The sequence below is a fragment of the Protobothrops mucrosquamatus genome, unplaced genomic scaffold (assembly GCF_001527695.2).
Source record: "Protobothrops mucrosquamatus isolate PMUCROS unplaced genomic scaffold, P.Mucros_1.0 scaffold539, whole genome shotgun sequence".
Taxonomy (NCBI): Eukaryota; Metazoa; Chordata; class Lepidosauria; order Squamata; family Viperidae; genus Protobothrops; species Protobothrops mucrosquamatus.
The window spans coordinates 224,868-242,222 of record NW_015386844.1 but is presented as its reverse complement, the minus strand read 5'-3'; the positions used below and the strand labels follow the sequence as shown (position 1 = coordinate 242,222).

Here is a 17,355-nt window from a genome sequence, read left to right as displayed (position 1 = left end):
CTAATCTAAAATGAATATGTGTGGAGATCCTATCAGCTAGTTTTTAAAAAGTGAAAAGCAAGTTGGCTTTTTTCTTTCATGAAAAATGTAGGGACAAAACTACATTTCTTTTTACAGGGACAAATAAATTGTGCTTGAGGATTTTCTATTTATATTGTTCTTAACTAGGTAGGTGTTCCTAGATGGCAGAATCACATTGAAGCACAATATGACAGGGCACTCACTGGTTTCCACATCAACTAGATGTGAGGTGGCTATGAAAAGACCAATTCAAGCTTGCATTATTAGGAAAGGAATTAAAAGATCTTGTGCAGATGTTGTTCTGTTCAAGAAAAAAATTAAGTATGTCAGTCAAATGGGCCCTGGACCATGGCTCAAGTCTGGAAGTTTAATGTAGACAATGGTACAAATCCAATTAAAAAAGATAGGCAATAAAAGAAAAACTTGTTCTTTAAGACTTCTGAATGTTCATATGTTGGAAGGGAGGGAGCATTATGAAGAGTTTATGGGCCAGATACACCATCAATTCAAAAAGTTTACTGTAAAATCAAAACATTTCAAACATTATATAATGAAATTGAAAGCCAGTTTGGCATAGCGGTTAAAGGCACAGAGCTAGACACATGGAGGCTATGAGTTCTAGTCTTGCTTTTGGACAAAGCCAACAAGATGAGGTATGTTTGCATTAACAGAGTTCTTTCTGTTTTCTTAATAAGTCTCCCAAAATATTATTATAAATCACTCGTTGAAATCAGGGGAGAATTCAAATATTTCAGAAATCTTGATTCTTTTGGCTGAATAAATCTCCAGGAAAGCCTCCTTCAATTGATTTCTTTGGACGTTTTCTTATTTTGCAGGGATATACAAGGGACACTGTTTTCGAATCAACCATTTCCCCGAAGACAACGACTATGATCACGATAGCTCTGAATATCTTCTCCGTAAGTGAAAAACCCAAAGCCTATCTAAATGAGCATTGCTGATTAGAAAAGGATTTTTGTGTGATTTGTTTCTTTTTAGAGAAACAATGCTTGAATTTTCATACATAAATGTGATCCATTATATTAACACCCCCCAGAAATTTTGAATCAATCATTTTGTTATTTTAATTAACAAGATTTCAATTTTACATTGTTGAAAACCCACTAGTATATCTGTACCAAAGGTGAATAGTCCATAAAATATAATCAGCTTTTGGGCAGCCCCTGTAGTTTCAACCTATTTGGCTGCCAAATGTCTATGGCTAGGTCTGTTTGTTCTAGTTTTGGCAGAATCTCCCACGAAGCACCATAAACAAAGTAACCCGCAATGTCTCTGTGTAACAGTCTGCAATGAGAGAGGGAATAAATATGGCTATTTAGCACCACTGTGGTTTCCATTCGCTTCCTTTGTTTTGCAATGATTTTACACAGTTTCTATCAGGTTTCTGCTGCTGGATTCCATCGTACATTTTAAGTCTCTAAATGTTATTCTTATATTCCAAAATCCTGAGAATAAAGTAACAGTCCTTGTTATTAAGTGCCTTCCCACTTGTTAAAGAAGTGCCCCGTTTGCCAAAGATCCAAAGAATTGTTACCACAACCTTCTTCCAGCTTTTCTTCCATCCAAGAAAGTTTGCAGAACGTCCAAAAGAGATTATTCCTAGGTGTTGTGTGGGAGGTAGATCCAACTTCAGTTTGCAGAGACAGGATATGAAGCTGAGAACTCATGGAAGCTGGTTTAAAGAAAGGATGTGTCTTACTGAACAGAGATAGAGAGGGTGATAAGTGAATTTGACCAACAAGACATGACTACATATATCTAAATCATACAATATTTCTCATTGATCCAGGTCATTTAAGGGCGAATCTGCAAAATCCCACCACTACTTTTTCCCGAATATCAGTTGGTTTCTTCTTAGATTTGCTGTTTGTACACATTTCTTTCCCAATTAATAATCATTTATTGCTTCTGCTACTTGTTTATTTTCATTTATATTCTGACTTCCCTTCAAATAGATAAACATGGTATCACCTTCATGTTATCTCAGTGAACCTCCTTCTTTTCTCCCTGATTTATCCACATTTGCATGCTTCCATTTACTGTTTTCCTCTCCTATCTTGCATCTAATTATTCTTCTCTGTGAGCTCTGTTTCTCAACCATGATCTATACTGCTTCTCCTCAGTGTTTTCAGTCTCTGCTTAAATCTTCTCTGGTTATCCAGCTGATTTTTTCAGTTCAATTTTCTAAATACTGGCCAATCTGTCAGAAAAATTAGAAAATCACCAATTTTTTCTGCCTAGGGAAGAAGAGAGATGATTTGCAGATGATAGCTAAACCTATTTTTTTTAGCTTTCTGATATTGGAAGAGTTAACAGCTACTTGAGAAGCTGCATGCATTAATGCTGCTGAAAACATTTATACTATAAAACTGTTAGAAGTCAAGTTTATATAGAGCTTCTGCTATATAAATGGTAGAAGTGTAGGAATTGTCTTTTAACATTCACTTGTAATAATAAGATGCTAAATAACCACAGCTGGGATGCCAATTGCTAGCATTCCTGGGGCAGGAGATTTTGGCAATTGTAATGCACTCTATATGAACCGGTCCTTGAAGACCATTTGGAAACCTCAATGGGGTGCAGAAGTAGCTACTTACATGCTAACTGGATCTACTAGCTATAGGCAATATAACATTGATACTGTGGCAGCTGCATTGTCTGCCCAACTATTTTTTAGCACAGTGCAGGATGCTGGTAATAGTTTAGAAAGAGTTACAAGGCTTAGAGCAGTGGTTCTCAACCTGTGGGTCGGGACCCCATTTGAGGTCGATCGACCATTTCATGGGGGTCGCCAAGCAAGGCTGTCCGCCATTTTTTTTGTCTGCCATTTTTTTCCCCTTTTCCAGCGGGTGCCTTACCTCCCTTGGGCTGGGCCAGCTGGTGGTTGGCCTGCTCCGTCTCTACCGCTTGCCAGCTACGCCTCAGCCGGCGCAGGGGGCGGAACCACGCATGCGCGGTGCTCCCGGGCAAGGAAAGTCCTCGACTTACGACCGGTTTAGTCCTCGACTTACGACCGGTTTAGTCCTCGACTTACGACCGGTTGGGGTCGCGGCATTAAAAAGGTTGAGAACCACTGGCTTAGAGTCTGGTTTTCTCCAAACTGTAGAGGGCATTGGCAATGGTCTTGAAGGAGAGAAGGAAGAGTTGCTACAAAGGCAACAATCATATAAGGTGGTCTTGAGCCCATTCCAAAAAACTAATTAGATAGATCTAGGCCAGGGGTCTTCAAACTTGCCCTTTTATGACTTGTGAACTTCAACTCCCAGAATTCCTCAGCCAGGCACAAGTCATAAAAGGACCAAGTTTGAAGACCCCCGATCTAGGCCCCTCCCTAATTTACAATTAAAGATAAATTGATGAAGTCTTTCAGACTTGCAAGACTCTGTTACTACAGATGTGACAATAAAAAGTATTCCTGGCCAATATGGCATTAGTTTCTTAGTTTGGTCTACCATATAGGGTTGGCACAAAGAGAATCTACCCATCCCAAGGCTTACTTGCAGAAGATGCTTGCTGAGTCTCTCCGTGTCTTCTCAGACTCAGCAGGAAGGGACTTGTTTTCAGCAGCTCTAGTGCTAGAACTATATTCCTATTTGTGATTCTTACAAAGCTATTAAAATTTTGTTTTTTTTTCAAAGATGCTCTGGGAGGGTAGAATTAAGAAACAGATTATCTGAGATATATGTTAGCACAATCAGAATAGATGTAATTTATTGAGTATTCTGATAGATTGTTTTAAATTAAGGCTGTTATGTACCAAGGATATTATTTTATATGTATTATTTATTGGGGAATGTCTTTTATTTTTTGTCTTAGGGGTTTTTTTGCCATTAGCTCTGTAGTGAGAAAGACTGAGGTAGCATTAAAGCCATTTTAAATAAATAAAATAAAGCAACTAGATGTAAATGTACAGGCAGTGACATGCAAATAATATGTTCTGTTGTGGTATTTAGAACAATAAGGTGCTAAGATACAAAGCACATGTTCGTTAATCAGTTCAGCTGTAGGCCACTGATCTAATGGAGTAACTATAGAAGGGTTGACAGCAACATGCCCTCCCGTTTTCAAATTATCCAGCAGTCTTCAAGAATCAGGTTTAAGGAAAATGAGGGAATTGTAATTCAAAATGACAAAAAAAAAATCCAGAACCTTCTCTGCAGACAAATTAAAATAAACTTCTGTGCCACCCAGGCATAAAGGAAGCTTAAATAGCAGGTTTTGCTATGTACAACTAACTCTTTTGGTATGTCCTATATCAAATTTTTTAGCAGGAACCCTCACAGTAAAACATACCTGTTAGACAATGGTAGGATACTTGGTTCTCATTTTTATGCTAAGACAAATTAGAAGATTGTTTCCTCAGTAAAAAGAAGAAAACTGTAAATAATTAAATATTCTGATATTATTCTTCATAAAAAGACCAGAGTGGATTAGTTTCTTCATTTTTTAAGATGCAAAGACTTGAATTCCAAGATTTAATTAGTCTTGCATGAGATTTAAAAAAAATGTATATTGTCAGCTTAGTCTTTTAGTGAATAGTTTTTTTTAATTTTCTTAAAGTTTAAAAATACTTACATATTAACTGAGCAAGCTTCCTCAGCTTGGTTATGGCTACAAAAATCCCAAATCTCCCAGCTAGCATAGCAAGTGGGTAGACATTATGGAAATTATTATCCCATTTGTAGCAGCCTATAAATTTAATAATGAATATCCAGAGATTGTCTAGTTGAAGTATGCTGTTCTAGAGGATGACATCAAGAAATTATGATAAACATGAGTATACTTAACCTTTGCTGAATAGTTGAAATAGACAATAATAATAAAGCCTTTAGTTACTTTTTTTATGAGAAGTCTTTTTTCTCTCTAACTAAGCACTAAACAATGAATATTATTGGAACTTGTTGTTCTTACATTGCCCATACACAGCTGGACCACAGTGCAGAGGCGTAGCGTGGGGGGTGCAGGGGGGGCCAGCCACACCGGGCGCAACATCTGGGGGGGTGCGCTCGCACTCGCAGCTCTCTGCCCCTGCCTGGCTCACTCACTCTCTCTGCAGTGCTGGCTGTGCGAATCCGATCCGAGCCGCTGGGTCGCCGACGCCGCCCACTGTGGAGGGGGGCGCAAATTACTTGCCCCGGGTGCTGACAACCCACGCTACGCCACTGCCACAGTGCCAGTCACTCCACAATTAATTTGAAAAGGAGGCTTTAGTTCCTTATTCCTTCTTTCCTTTTGTCCATTATTCCTCTCTCATTCTTTTACTTAATGATGCTTCCACAAAATAAAAGAAAAATGCCAGGTATTAATATTATGATACACACAACAATGTGAGATCAGCTGTCGAAGCTAAAGTGCTCTGAGACTTTAGAAATCAGACAGATAAGCACTTCCCACATAATACCCCAGATTTGACAGTTGTAGGTAAGAAAGACAAACAAAGTTTGGATGATGGATATGGTAGTACCTGAAGACAGCAGAACAGAAATGAAAGAACTGGAGAAAAATCACAAAATATAAGGACCTGTAAACGGAAATAGAATGACTATGGCAAAATAAAGCAAACGTAGTAGCAATAGTAATAGGCACCTTGGGTGCAATCTCAACACAATTGGAGCACTGTTTGAACAACATTGGTATTGACAAATTCACCATAGTCAATTGCAAAAGGCAGCTTTATTCGGAACAGCTTACATCCTGTGATGATACCTCTAACACCATCAACATCTGCCTATCCAGGTCCTCAATAGGTAGACAAAAATGCCAAATCCAGTCAGAACATCTGGCTGATTACAATGATTCATAATAATAAAGTGTGGATAATAGATGTGTCAATACCAGGAGATACGGTAGAAGAATAGAAGACAAAGAATTGGAGAAGATCACAGAGTATCAAGATTCCAAAATTGAAACTGAAAGTGGCCGCAGTGGGTATTAGCACACTGGGTGCCATACCAAAAACTCTTGGATGGCACTTAAAAAATATGTACATTGACAGAATTTCTGTCTGTCAATTACAAATGGCTATCTTGCTTAGATCCACATATATACTATGTCGATACATTACAATATCTTAGGCTCTTGGGAAGAATTCAGTGCATATAAAGGCCAGCTAAATAACTGGCAACTGTGATTGAATTTTTTTTCTTTGTTATAGCCACCCAATTCAGATGGACTCAGACCAGCATAAAGGACCAAAAAAAGTAAAAACAATTAAAATAAATAAATAAAACCAGACAGATATCCCAGACTAAAACTATCATAACAGCAACACGAAATCACAACAGTGCTCCCAAAAATATATTAAATCCAGACCTCTGGGATGAAAACCAGGTTTTAAGAGCTTTCTTGGACCTCAGGAAAGAGGGTAACACAAATGTGCACAGGAGCATAAATATGATATATTCTATCTTTCTGACTAAGCGTTTGCTATGTGGCATCATCAGTAAAAATATAAGATACTCCATGCTCTGGTCTGCCCAGAACTTTAGCTAACACGAAAGCCACTTGTTGTCATGCTGAAATATTCATTTGACTGTAATATGATTTCTGAGGTTGCCCGAGAAGTTGAGCTAATGCTGGACATCCAGAAGAGTGAGACCAATTTATCCTTTTCATTACAGCAGGTGCAACTTTGCTGAAATCAATCTTCATTCACGTATGATGTTGCCTGAAAATATTCAGGCATCAAGAGACTATAGTTAGCACAAAAAATGTCTTAGCTTGCGTGACTGAGTGGATAGCAAGTCTTGGTTGCTAATCTTCCCTTTTTCCTAGAGCCTGAAAGGAAACCAAGTGGAATGAACAGCTGCCACATTCTACCACTCTTGCATAATGAATAGCAATGCTTTATGGGGACTTTTACTGGAGCATGATCTGCTCACATTGCTTCATTTCTAGACATGTGGAGCACAACCTATATTCTGTGGCAGTTTTCAAGAGGAAGCTACATTCTCACTTGTCTCTGTTCATGATAATCAGAATTGAATCTGCAGTTCTAGAAAATTAACATTGGAAGCAGTTTTCATTTGCAGGGAAGGAAGGAAAAAAACAGGTCCTTATTATTAAAGGGGAAGCATTATTTCTTGGTTGGAGTAGGAGTAGGAGTAAGAGGAAGAAAAGGAGGAGGAGGAGGAGGAAGAAGAAGAAGAAGAAGAAGAAGAAGAAGAAGAAGAAGAAGAAGAAGAAGAAGAAGAAGAAGAAGAAGAAGAAGAAGAAGAAGAAGAAGAAGAAGAAGAAGAAGAAGAAGAAGAAGAAGAAGAACAACCACCACCACCACCACCACCACCACCACCACCACCACCACCACCACCGCTGCAAGAAGGTACTACTATGGTCTTTAGCCTGGATATACGAATATCATCTCTGCCCTGTTTAGGTTACAATGAAGAATACTTCAGTATATAAAAGGAGAAATTCCAAATAAGAAACTATTTAATATTCAATTTATAACTCTCTATATAAATATGACAAAATACTGCACTTATGGACTATGTCTTTGCAAAAATATAGTTACATTTAATTGTGACTTTGTCTTCTTGGCAATACTGAATCAGGACACGCAAGGCTCTTCTAAAGTCTTTTGGGAGCTTGACATCATCATTGTGTTATCCATATAGAGTAAAATGGAGATAAAGCCATCTGCCAGCTTAGGACATGGACATTTGGGTTGCCAAAAGACCCACCATGGCATAGATACTATTATTAAATGAAAGGGGAGCAAGCATGCAGCCTTGTTTAAACACCCTTATATGTTGGAACAGCATTTGATAAATATCTCCTTTCATCTTCAGAGAGGTGCTGTTAAGAATCCAAATAAGAAATAATGAATGGGGATCAATCAAAGATTTCCAATGGACTATCAATGTTCTCTTTTGGAAATAGAATCAAATACTGATTGCAAGTCTGTGAAGGCTACCTGTGAGGAGATTATAGCATTTGGGATTTCTCAATAAAATGTTGGAGTATCAGGAAAGACTCATAGTAGACCAACCCTTTGTGAAACCAGCTTGTGCCTATGATATCAAATTTTCTTCATTCACCCAATCCCTTAATTTCCCTTGGAGATGCCTGGCAGGCAGGGACCTCTCTTCTACTTTTTGAAGATGGTGACTACAATTGCTGTGCGTTAATTCCTACAAACATTGCCAGATTTATCAATATGTGTAAACAGTGCTGCCAGAACAGGTACCTCCCTACCTCATTTATAAACTTTTTAATTAAAGCAGGAGGAATTAGATATCTCTACGAACATTCCATGGCTCTCAGATGAGAGATCAAGTTTGTAATCATAAAATCCTGTCATTTGTTAGCTTCAGAGCTAATGCAACATTATTAAGATTTTCATGACAATGCTGTTGATGACAGAGTTTAAATCTCCTTTATTCTTATTTCAATTGACAGAATCTCCACTATTGAAAATACTTATGTAAGCGGCAAGAATCATAGGAATATACTTAACTTTTTGTCAGGTATTAGATTTATCAGCAATCCAATGTAATGTGGAAGAATGACACTGGGTTGTTTGCTGTTGCAACAAATTTAAATAATATATTGTTCTCTAGATTCTACTAGTCTGCAGCTTCCCGGATTCCTTGCAGGTGGCCATGACATCTACAACTGATGGGAATTAAATGTCACCTATTCCTGTTATAAGTTGTTTTTAAATGTTTGAAAAACAGCAAAGAGATTAAAACAGAGTACAGTTATGAATCTTAAACCATTAAACACAGTGGAGTGTGTGTGCTGAGAGTATATTTATGGAGAGTTGTACTGACGATCACAAATCAGAAAATAAGTGCTAAGTTTAAAGAACAAACATTCCATAGATTTCAAGTGTGATGTTAAATAGGACATAATCATTTCAGTCACAATTATATGGCAACCAGGTCTTTAGGATTTTCTTTCTGGCTTCCTTTTCTAATACTTGAGGATTTTTTTTTCTCTGAAGACATTTAATCCAGAACACATTCTCCTAGCAATTACAATGAATTACTAGATTGTGAATTTATTATATTGCACATATCCCTCACAAACGGCCATATTGGCTAGGGCTTATTGTTACTGGAGTTCCTCAATACTTGGAAGATCACATATTGCCCATACTAGATTTACACATGTTCACACAGCTGGTATTAATCTAGATTCAGAACGAGGCTACCCTCCCTTTGCTGTCCAAGCAAAACTTGGTAAACTTTGAGAATTGATTGGACATTGTTAGGTTATGGCCTAAACAAAGCTCTAGCGGAAGGAGACTGTTCTAGCATTTCTCTTATGTGACACAAAATAATATAAAATGTTCTATAAAATAAGAAAAGACTGGTTTTTGATAAAGATTACTAGCCCCAAGTGCAATAGAATCCTGATTGAGTCTTGTCCTTCTCAGGTGGAACTGAAAAATTCTCTCCCTAAAATTGGATCTGACATTTACAAACAGTATTAACCCAGATCTTTACACTTATTTAAAAATATCTCAAACTAAGTCAGGCTACTAGTACATTTAGCTCAGTATTGTTTGTAGCATAGTGGGGGACTGGTGTAAAAATATCTTAAACTAAGTCAGCTATTAATCCATTGTTTTTAGTGTAATGGGGAACTGGTGGCCTACAAATGTCACTGAAGTACAATTCCCAGTTTTCCTTATTATTGTACTTTGGCAAAATTTGGCTACCCATCCTGGTCAATGTGGTTGTAAATGTCAGTTCTAGATTTCAGGTAAAGATTTTTTCAGTTCCACCTGAGAAGCATAAGACTCAATCTGGGTCCTTCTGCACTTGAGGCTAGTAATGTTTACCTAAGCCTTTACCTACTCATTCCACCTAACAGATTTAGCTTTTTAGACAGAGGGTGGAAAGCATGACTCACTATTGTTTAAGTAACCAACATGATTAATATGATCGGTATAAGACCATACTAAAATAGTTCCTTTGACAAACAAGCCCAGGTCAACTTCTATCATATTAATAAATAAACCTGGGCCTTGTGTCCTCAATCTATTTCGTCCTAGGATGCCAAACCAAATTATGAGCACCACTGTTCTTTCTTTGTCTCTAGGTAATTGTGAGCCTGTTCTGAAGCTCTTGCCTGAGGTAATTCTCTTGCAAATCAGCAAGCATCTCACTGTAATTGCAATTTATCCTTTAGTGTAGAATAAAAAATGGCCATTACTTAACGGTAAAATCTGCAAAAGAGACATTGTGAAACAAGCTCTAGTATTGATCTTTCCTGACAGGGCCAATTTCCAAGATGCTGGAAATCTAATTTTTTCTCTACTTCCAAAGAACCTCTGTCAATCTTCCTCAGCACTACTCTTCTTCCCTTCCCTTCCCTCTTTTCTTCTCTGGCCTCCCTGATTCTTTTTACTTTTATGGTTTGTGCCCTTTTCACCCAGTGCTGTTGGAGATTTTGCTGAGGAAGAAAAGAAGCTGACTTTCAAAGCAACAAATAAATAAATCAGCAAACATGCAGTAAAGGAACAGAGTTCTGTGGAACCGAAGAAGAACGCCAAAGCCATGCAAATTGATCAATCAACCCAGACCTTGAAGGGGTGACAAAGAAGGCTGATTATTGCTGTGACTCAGAAGGGAGTGGCTATCTAGTGCCCCTTCTCCTCTAAGCAAACTCCCCCTTAAAATGTGTGTGCTTGGACTTTCATGCTTCAGCCCCAGAGAAGGCTGGATGGGGCAGGACAGCTCCCACAGAGTCAGTAGTCTTAATTATCCAAATCCGCATGCCTGCGAGTGGCTGTTCATAATACTGCCTGTCTGGCATTCTGCCATCATCTGCTCATCCATTTTTCATGACTCTTCCATGCATTAATTTCTGGGTTATTCTTTATAACCCCTTTAGCTGGTAGCTTGTCAGAAGATGTTTCCCCATATTGTGACTGTAGAAAGCTGATTATGGTAATAACCTCATAAATTTTCCAGCAGGAAGTGTAAAAACTTCATCAGAAAAAAACCCAAAACAAACGGAAGATTCAGTGTTTTGGGGGAGGCTTCCCATTCCAGAGGCAAACATTTTGCCTAAATACAAAACATTCTTTATTCTGATAACTTGTAATCTAATTGTATTATTATTCCCTTCATTCCCTATCATTATATTGGCTGGGGTGATTCTAGCACTGCTGGACAAATTACCTGGTGGGCTCCAGGTTCAAGGATGTTGATAACCATTTGGCTTTTTTCATTTTTCTTGAGAGTATTTGCTGCAATTTTCTGTTATTCTGTCGATGCCACTTTTATATTGCTGATTTTACAGCGTCTATGAATGCCTGATGATGTTAATGACAATGATGTAGGGTTTTTTTTGGGAAGCTTCAGTAACATCCTCAAAGTGCTTAGGGTAAACATTATTTGATTAATAAATTGTCTCTGATCATATGAATTTGTTTTTTAATTGCTACAGTTCTTTTAAAAACCCATAACAAAACAGCCTTGCACTGTTACGGTCCTGTGTTTCTCCCATCCCCCTTTCTTTCTCAGGTATAGTACGTGCTTCCAGCGTGTTTCCCATCCTAAGCACAATCTTGCTGTTACTGGGAGGGCTCTGCGTTGGAGCTGGGAGGATTTATAGCAGCAAAAACAACATTATCCTTAGTGCTGGAATTCTTTTTGTAGCAGCAGGTAACTTCATCTTTATTTTATAGGCTTCTTTAATTGTGGGGAATGGAAAAGGTCATGTCCTCCAAATAATATCAGCAAAGGGATCTTATGATTACTGATTGGGTTCAGACTTTCACTGAGCCAATTCTGCTGGAATTGGAAAAAATGTTATTTTCTTTAGCCCTTCCCTTCCCACAGCCCCAAGTGGCACCATATAAAGTTAGCAGACTTCAGGCTGGGAAGCACAATTAGTGTTTTACAAACCTGTCTCTCTATAAAAAGGATGATTGGAGTAACGGAATAAATTACAAAGCATGGATTTAACGGAATATTACTTATTGCCATGTGGAGTCCCCATTCCCAAACACTTTTTAGAACCTCTGCTTGCGTTTATTCTTCCTGAGGGGAAGGTGGACACATTTCCAAATCAGCTCTAAGCTAAACCATCCATCAGGCTCATCGATCAAATCAGGGTATCAAGAATCAACCTTGAAAATAAAGACAACAACATAATTGACACTTCGCTTTACATAAAAATGCAAAAAAAATTATGGAGGCAATGAAAGGAGGTGTCCACTCACTTTCTAAACACCTTGATGGAAACCCAACTCCAAATTTTCACACAGCTTTTTGAATGGAATCGGAGGTTTCTAGAGAAGCAAAATAAAATCCTTCACCATGTCTCTACCATTCTCTTCCTCTAAAAACTCAAGGACAAATCATAGTTAGTACTTCTCTCTTTTTTTCCTCTTTATCAACACCTAAAAGAACAGCCCTCCTTTTTCAAGGAATGCTGATAGGTCTTCACTGAAAGGGTAACTCTAGAGCAGAGATGTCAAACTCGAGGTCCGTGGGGCTGCCCCAGAGACAGCGAGAGACCAGCCCCTGCTGTCCCGGCCCAGCTGGCTGGGTGTCCCCCCCGGGTGCATGCACAGCAAGTAGCAAGCGCAGCAACTGCAGCCCAGCAGCCCCTCAGCCACCCATTGGCTGCCACGCCCCGGGATCCCGCAGCCCCGGGATCCCGCAGTGGGTCCAAGCACCGTGGCTGCCGGGCCAGCCCTCCAAGCAACAGACAGAGGCAGAGGCATGAGGGGGGGGAGGCACATGATCTGGTCCCCTGCAGAAGCCTTGCAGAACCGAGCTATGGATTGAATCTATAGCAAAGTTCTCAGCTACAGTGGCCTTCTGGAAAGGCCTCTGACTGCAAAATGCAGGCCTGGGGATGCCACAGAAGAAGTGGGCCGGCGAGGGGAGGCCTGGCTGCAAGGTAAGTGGGTGTGAGGTGCGTATGGCAGCTCCACCCCCATCCTAGCTTGACTTTTAGGTTTGTGCCTTGCCCCAGAACTAGGGTTTATTTCGGGGGTAGGGCTTACTGTCAGGGAAACATGGTAGAATAGAATAAGAATAGAATAACAGAGTTGGAAGGAATCTTGTAGGTCATCTAGTCCAACCCCCTGCCCAAGCAGGAGTCCCTACACCATTTCTGACAGATGGCAACCCAATCTCTTCTTGAAAGCCTCTAGTGATGAAGTACTAACAACATCTGAAGGCAGTCTGTTCCATTGGTTGATTGTTCTCACTGTCAGGAAATTTCTCCTTATTTCCAGGTTGAATCTCTCCTTGATCAGCTTCCATCCGTTATTCCTTGTCTGGCCTTCAGGTGCTTTGGAAAATAGGTTGATCCCCTCCTGTCTGTGACAGCCCCTCAGATATTGGAACATTGCTATTATGTCTCCCCTGGTCCTTCTCTTCACTAGACTAGCCATGCCCATTTCCTGTAACTGTTCTTCATACGTTTTAACCTCCAGTCCCCTAATCATCCTTATTACTCTTCTCTGCACTCACTCCAGAGTCTCAACATCTTTTTTATAGTATTAAGACCAAAATTGATTGCAATATTCTAGGTGTGGTCGTCCCAAGGCTTTATAGAGTGGTATTAGTACCTCACATGATCTTGATTGAATCTTGATTGATTGACAAGACTGGAGGTAAACAGAACAGAGTTAGTGCCCTTTTGGCGTCATTTGTTGTGCTCATCTTTCTAACTAGTCTCTTGTTCAGAAGATAATGAGATCTGATTAGGTAACCCCAATCCTGTAACCTTCCAAGTGTTAACTCAGTCTCTTCCACGGACTGTTTTCAGTCATCTCTCACTCAGAAGTAAGGGCATAAATATTGCAGGGTTTTATTTTTTAATCAACAGGTATGGAGAAGAGAACTAGGGAGTAGACCAATAATAAATGTGAAGACAACCTCAATTATTACTGTTATTATAATGTGAACCCGAAAGAGACCTGGAATTTAAATTCAAGTCTCAGAGCAATAAACTTTTTGTTTTAACAAGTGAAACCTTGGAAATTAAATCTTACCTACCCAGGCTCAATCTTATTATTACAGATTTTTTTTGAGGCATAGATTGTGTGTGTGTGTGCGTGCACGCACACATGTACACTGTATGTCCCCTCCTCCGGTTGCAAGAGTCTTGAGAAACCTCCTTGGTGATCACAGGATGTCTAGCTCCTTCATAGCAGTTATTGACACATACAAAAGAATGCTATCTCTCATCATCATAAAGTAGGTGTACCCTGTATCAGGGTTTGTCCTTCTCTGAGATTTGCCACAACATTCTTTCCAAACTAAGCAGATGATTCACTGTATCCTGTGTAGTACAAGATGTATTCTACTGGATCTAAAAACAATTTAAAATAACATGAGGCACTTCCCATGATTTCACTGGAGGCACTTCCAGTGGTTTCACCTTTTATCTACCTTACGTAAGACAAGCCTTCAAACATATTGAACATACTTTAGTAACTGTTGTTATCTGTGATTTATCTCATACTATTTATTTTATTCTTGAACATTCCTAGAGTTTGTTGGAAAATATTGCCTTAAACCACATAGATAACTTAAGCAGAGTTAAAGCTCTTGATGCCCTCCAAGTATTTTGTACTTCAAGTCTAGGCAACTATTCATTTTATACATATAGTTAAGGTTCCGGTCCAACAATATAAAGCAAATAAACTCATGCTCAGAACTGCATGAAAATGAATTAGCCTACGGAGTAATTAAGAGTAAGATGCAAGTTGATGTGGCAAGAAAATTATCGTGATAATTGTCTCCTGGAGCTTTTCTCCTAACTAGATTTCTCCCCGCTATTTTCTTTCCAGGATTAAGTAACATAATAGGAATTATTGTCTACATCTCCAGCAATGCAGGCGATCCTAGTGACAAGCGGGATGAGGATAAAAAGAACCAATACAGTTACGGCTGGTCTTTTTATTTTGGAGCCTTGTCTTTTATTGTGGCGGAAACAGTTGGTGTGCTGGCTGTGAACATTTATATTGATAAAAACAAAGAGCTGAGGTTTAAGACCAAGAAGCAGTTCCTTAAGACTTCTGCTTCCCCTTACGCAAGGATGCCAAGCTACAGATACAGAAGAAGAAGGTCCAGATCCAGTTCTCGATCCACAGAACCTTCTCCGTCTAGGGACATTTCTCCAGTTGGGATGAAAATGGCAGGTTCTCTTCCGATGAATGAAATCTCCATGTACACCCTCTCCAGGGAACCTTTGAAAGTCACCACAGCAGCAAGTTACAATATAGAACAAGATGCTGGCTTTCTTCAAGTCCACAATTTCCTTCAAAAGGAATTCAAAGAGGGACTTCATATCAATATGGTCAACAGGAGAACAACACCTGTTTGAAGGGATTTGTTGGGGGTTTTTTCTGAAACAAAGCAGGGGAAGCGAAATCCAGATCCTTTATACTCTATGTGAAAAGTATGTCTTTTGAAAAGGCTCTTGTATACTTCAGGAATAAGAATCCCAGAATGAAGTTGCAGACAGAGACATAACACAATGACCTGGAGAGATGGAACAATACCTTTTTAGCTGATTTTTATAAGCTCTTTCAAAATTTGATTAAGAAAATAATGTTTAAGAAATACATACAGAAATTAAAATCAGCCATTCCAATCCCTCCACTTTTGTAGTATGTATTGTGTAATTTGTGTCCTGGAAAATATTTTAGTGGAAATAGATTTTTAAATTTTCAGTGTGGACTTTTTTCTATAACCTGGCCCTTTGGTACAATCTGAAATTCATCATAAATGCTGCCTAATGTTTATGTTTCTTTAGAGCAGAAGAAAAAGGCATGAATGAGAATGGCTGGCTGGGGAATTCTGGGAGTTGAAGTCCACAGACCTTAAAGTTGTCAAAGTTGGACACCTCTCTTTTAGAGCAAAAGTCAAACAGTGGGGGTGGGGAGAGAGCATATGGTTGGTTCCAACTTTTGAAGACCAATGAGGAGAACCATTCAAACTGGAGTTCTGCTCCTGAGCCTTAGGCATCCTTGGGAAACGATCTGGTTTCTGACTTTAAATACCCTATAATATTGCTGAGAATGTAGACGTAGGCTCCATTGACCTCTCTTCCTTGTTTACTGGATTGCCCAGTAGTTTTTGACTTTTTATGCTGCACACTCTTAAATAAAGACTGTGATTAGGTGAAGAATATCAGTTTCTTAAAAACTGCCCATCCTTTATTACTGTATATAAATGAATAGCCATCCCCAAAGGTTTGAAAAAACTTGAATTGCAAAGTCAAAATTAGGGGATGAGATGGAAGGAACTGATGCTATATATCTGTAAAGGAAGTTTCACAAATGTGTATCAGTTTAGCTAACCCTATTCTAGATTTCAAACATTTGTAAAAATAATAATAATAATAATCCAGAACTCATAACATGAATATACCTGTGTTGGTGATTGGGGAAGAGGGCCTTTACTAAACTAATCATTTGCAGCCATAATTTTCTAGGCACTTCGTCTAAAAGTAATCCTTTACTTTGAGCTGCTGTGAAATACACAAGGCACCTGTTCTAGCATGCTAAATTGTAGTGCCATCCCTTCTTACATGTTTTAAATATTGACCAGAGGTTTAGAACGAAGTTAGGAAGTACCAGTTTGACTGTGTTAATGGCAGGAATTGCAGAACTTTTTTTCTATGAAGGGCTATTGATTCCAAACAGGAACAAGCTATTAATTTAGTTCCACATTTGAATACTAATTAATTGTATTATAGGTTCTTACTTTTTATTTTATTTTTTAAATAAAGAGCAGCTTTTGAAAACTAATTATCTAATGCCTAGAAAAAGACAGTTGGGGCATTAGTTGACCAAGAAAAAAAAATACTGTAGCTCTTGCTTGAGAAGGGAGATCTGGACTCAGACATGTGCACCCTTGCTGCTTTTATTAGGGAAAAATCTCTCACATTCTTGGAAAGGCATGCAAGAGGTTGCTGGAAATTTCTATTACTACTTTTTTAAGGGGCAAAGGAACTTCCCAGAAGTACCAATAGAGGGAAGGAATGGAATTAAGTGGAAGACCTGCCTCTCTCACCCTCTGATTGGAGATTCCCCACCTCAGATTTCCTAGGTTTATAATTAATGCCAATTACATTTATCTGTTCTCTTGCAAAGCCTTAAGTTCTCTTAAAATCACTGCAGAATCCTTTTGCATTGCATTCAGTTTCTATTTCATAATGCAAGCTGAGCTGATATGAACCAATTTTAGAAATATTTGTAAAGTTAACTTTTTTTTAAAGAAAAAGCTACTTTAACTGTTCAAAAATATATTTTTAAAAGAGAGGAAAGAAGGGACTGAAATGAATGTTGGAGGATGGTGTATTTTGAGACTGCAAATCAAATTTGAT

General features: G+C 38.7%; 1 protein-coding gene across 1 annotated transcript; it reads left to right on the top strand.

The window, feature by feature from the left end:
- The first annotated feature begins 369 nt into the window (after positions 1-369).
- Positions 370-15,354, top strand: CACNG4 (calcium voltage-gated channel auxiliary subunit gamma 4). The gene is made up of 4 exons (XM_015816962.1): positions 370-403; positions 858-941; positions 11,523-11,663; positions 14,813-15,354. Exons 1-4 carry the CDS (start codon positions 370-372, stop codon positions 15,346-15,348), a joined length of 795 nt encoding a protein of 264 aa, XP_015672448.1. The 3' UTR covers positions 15,349-15,354.
- The last annotated feature ends 2,001 nt before the right edge of the window (positions 15,355-17,355 follow it).

What these genes read in the sequence shown, in the direction of transcription:
- CACNG4 (XM_015816962.1), top strand. Translation starts at nt 370, where the DNA reads ATGGCTCAAGTCTGGAAGTTTAATGTAGACAATG. An exon ending in GAAGTTTAATGTAGACAATG is followed by an intron (nt 404 to 857) that starts GTACAAATCCAA and finishes CTTATTTTGCAG; the next exon opens with GGATATACAAGGGACACTGT. An exon ending in AATTCTTTTTGTAGCAGCAG is followed by an intron (nt 11,664 to 14,812) that starts GTAACTTCATCT and finishes TTTTCTTTCCAG; the next exon opens with GATTAAGTAACATAATAGGA.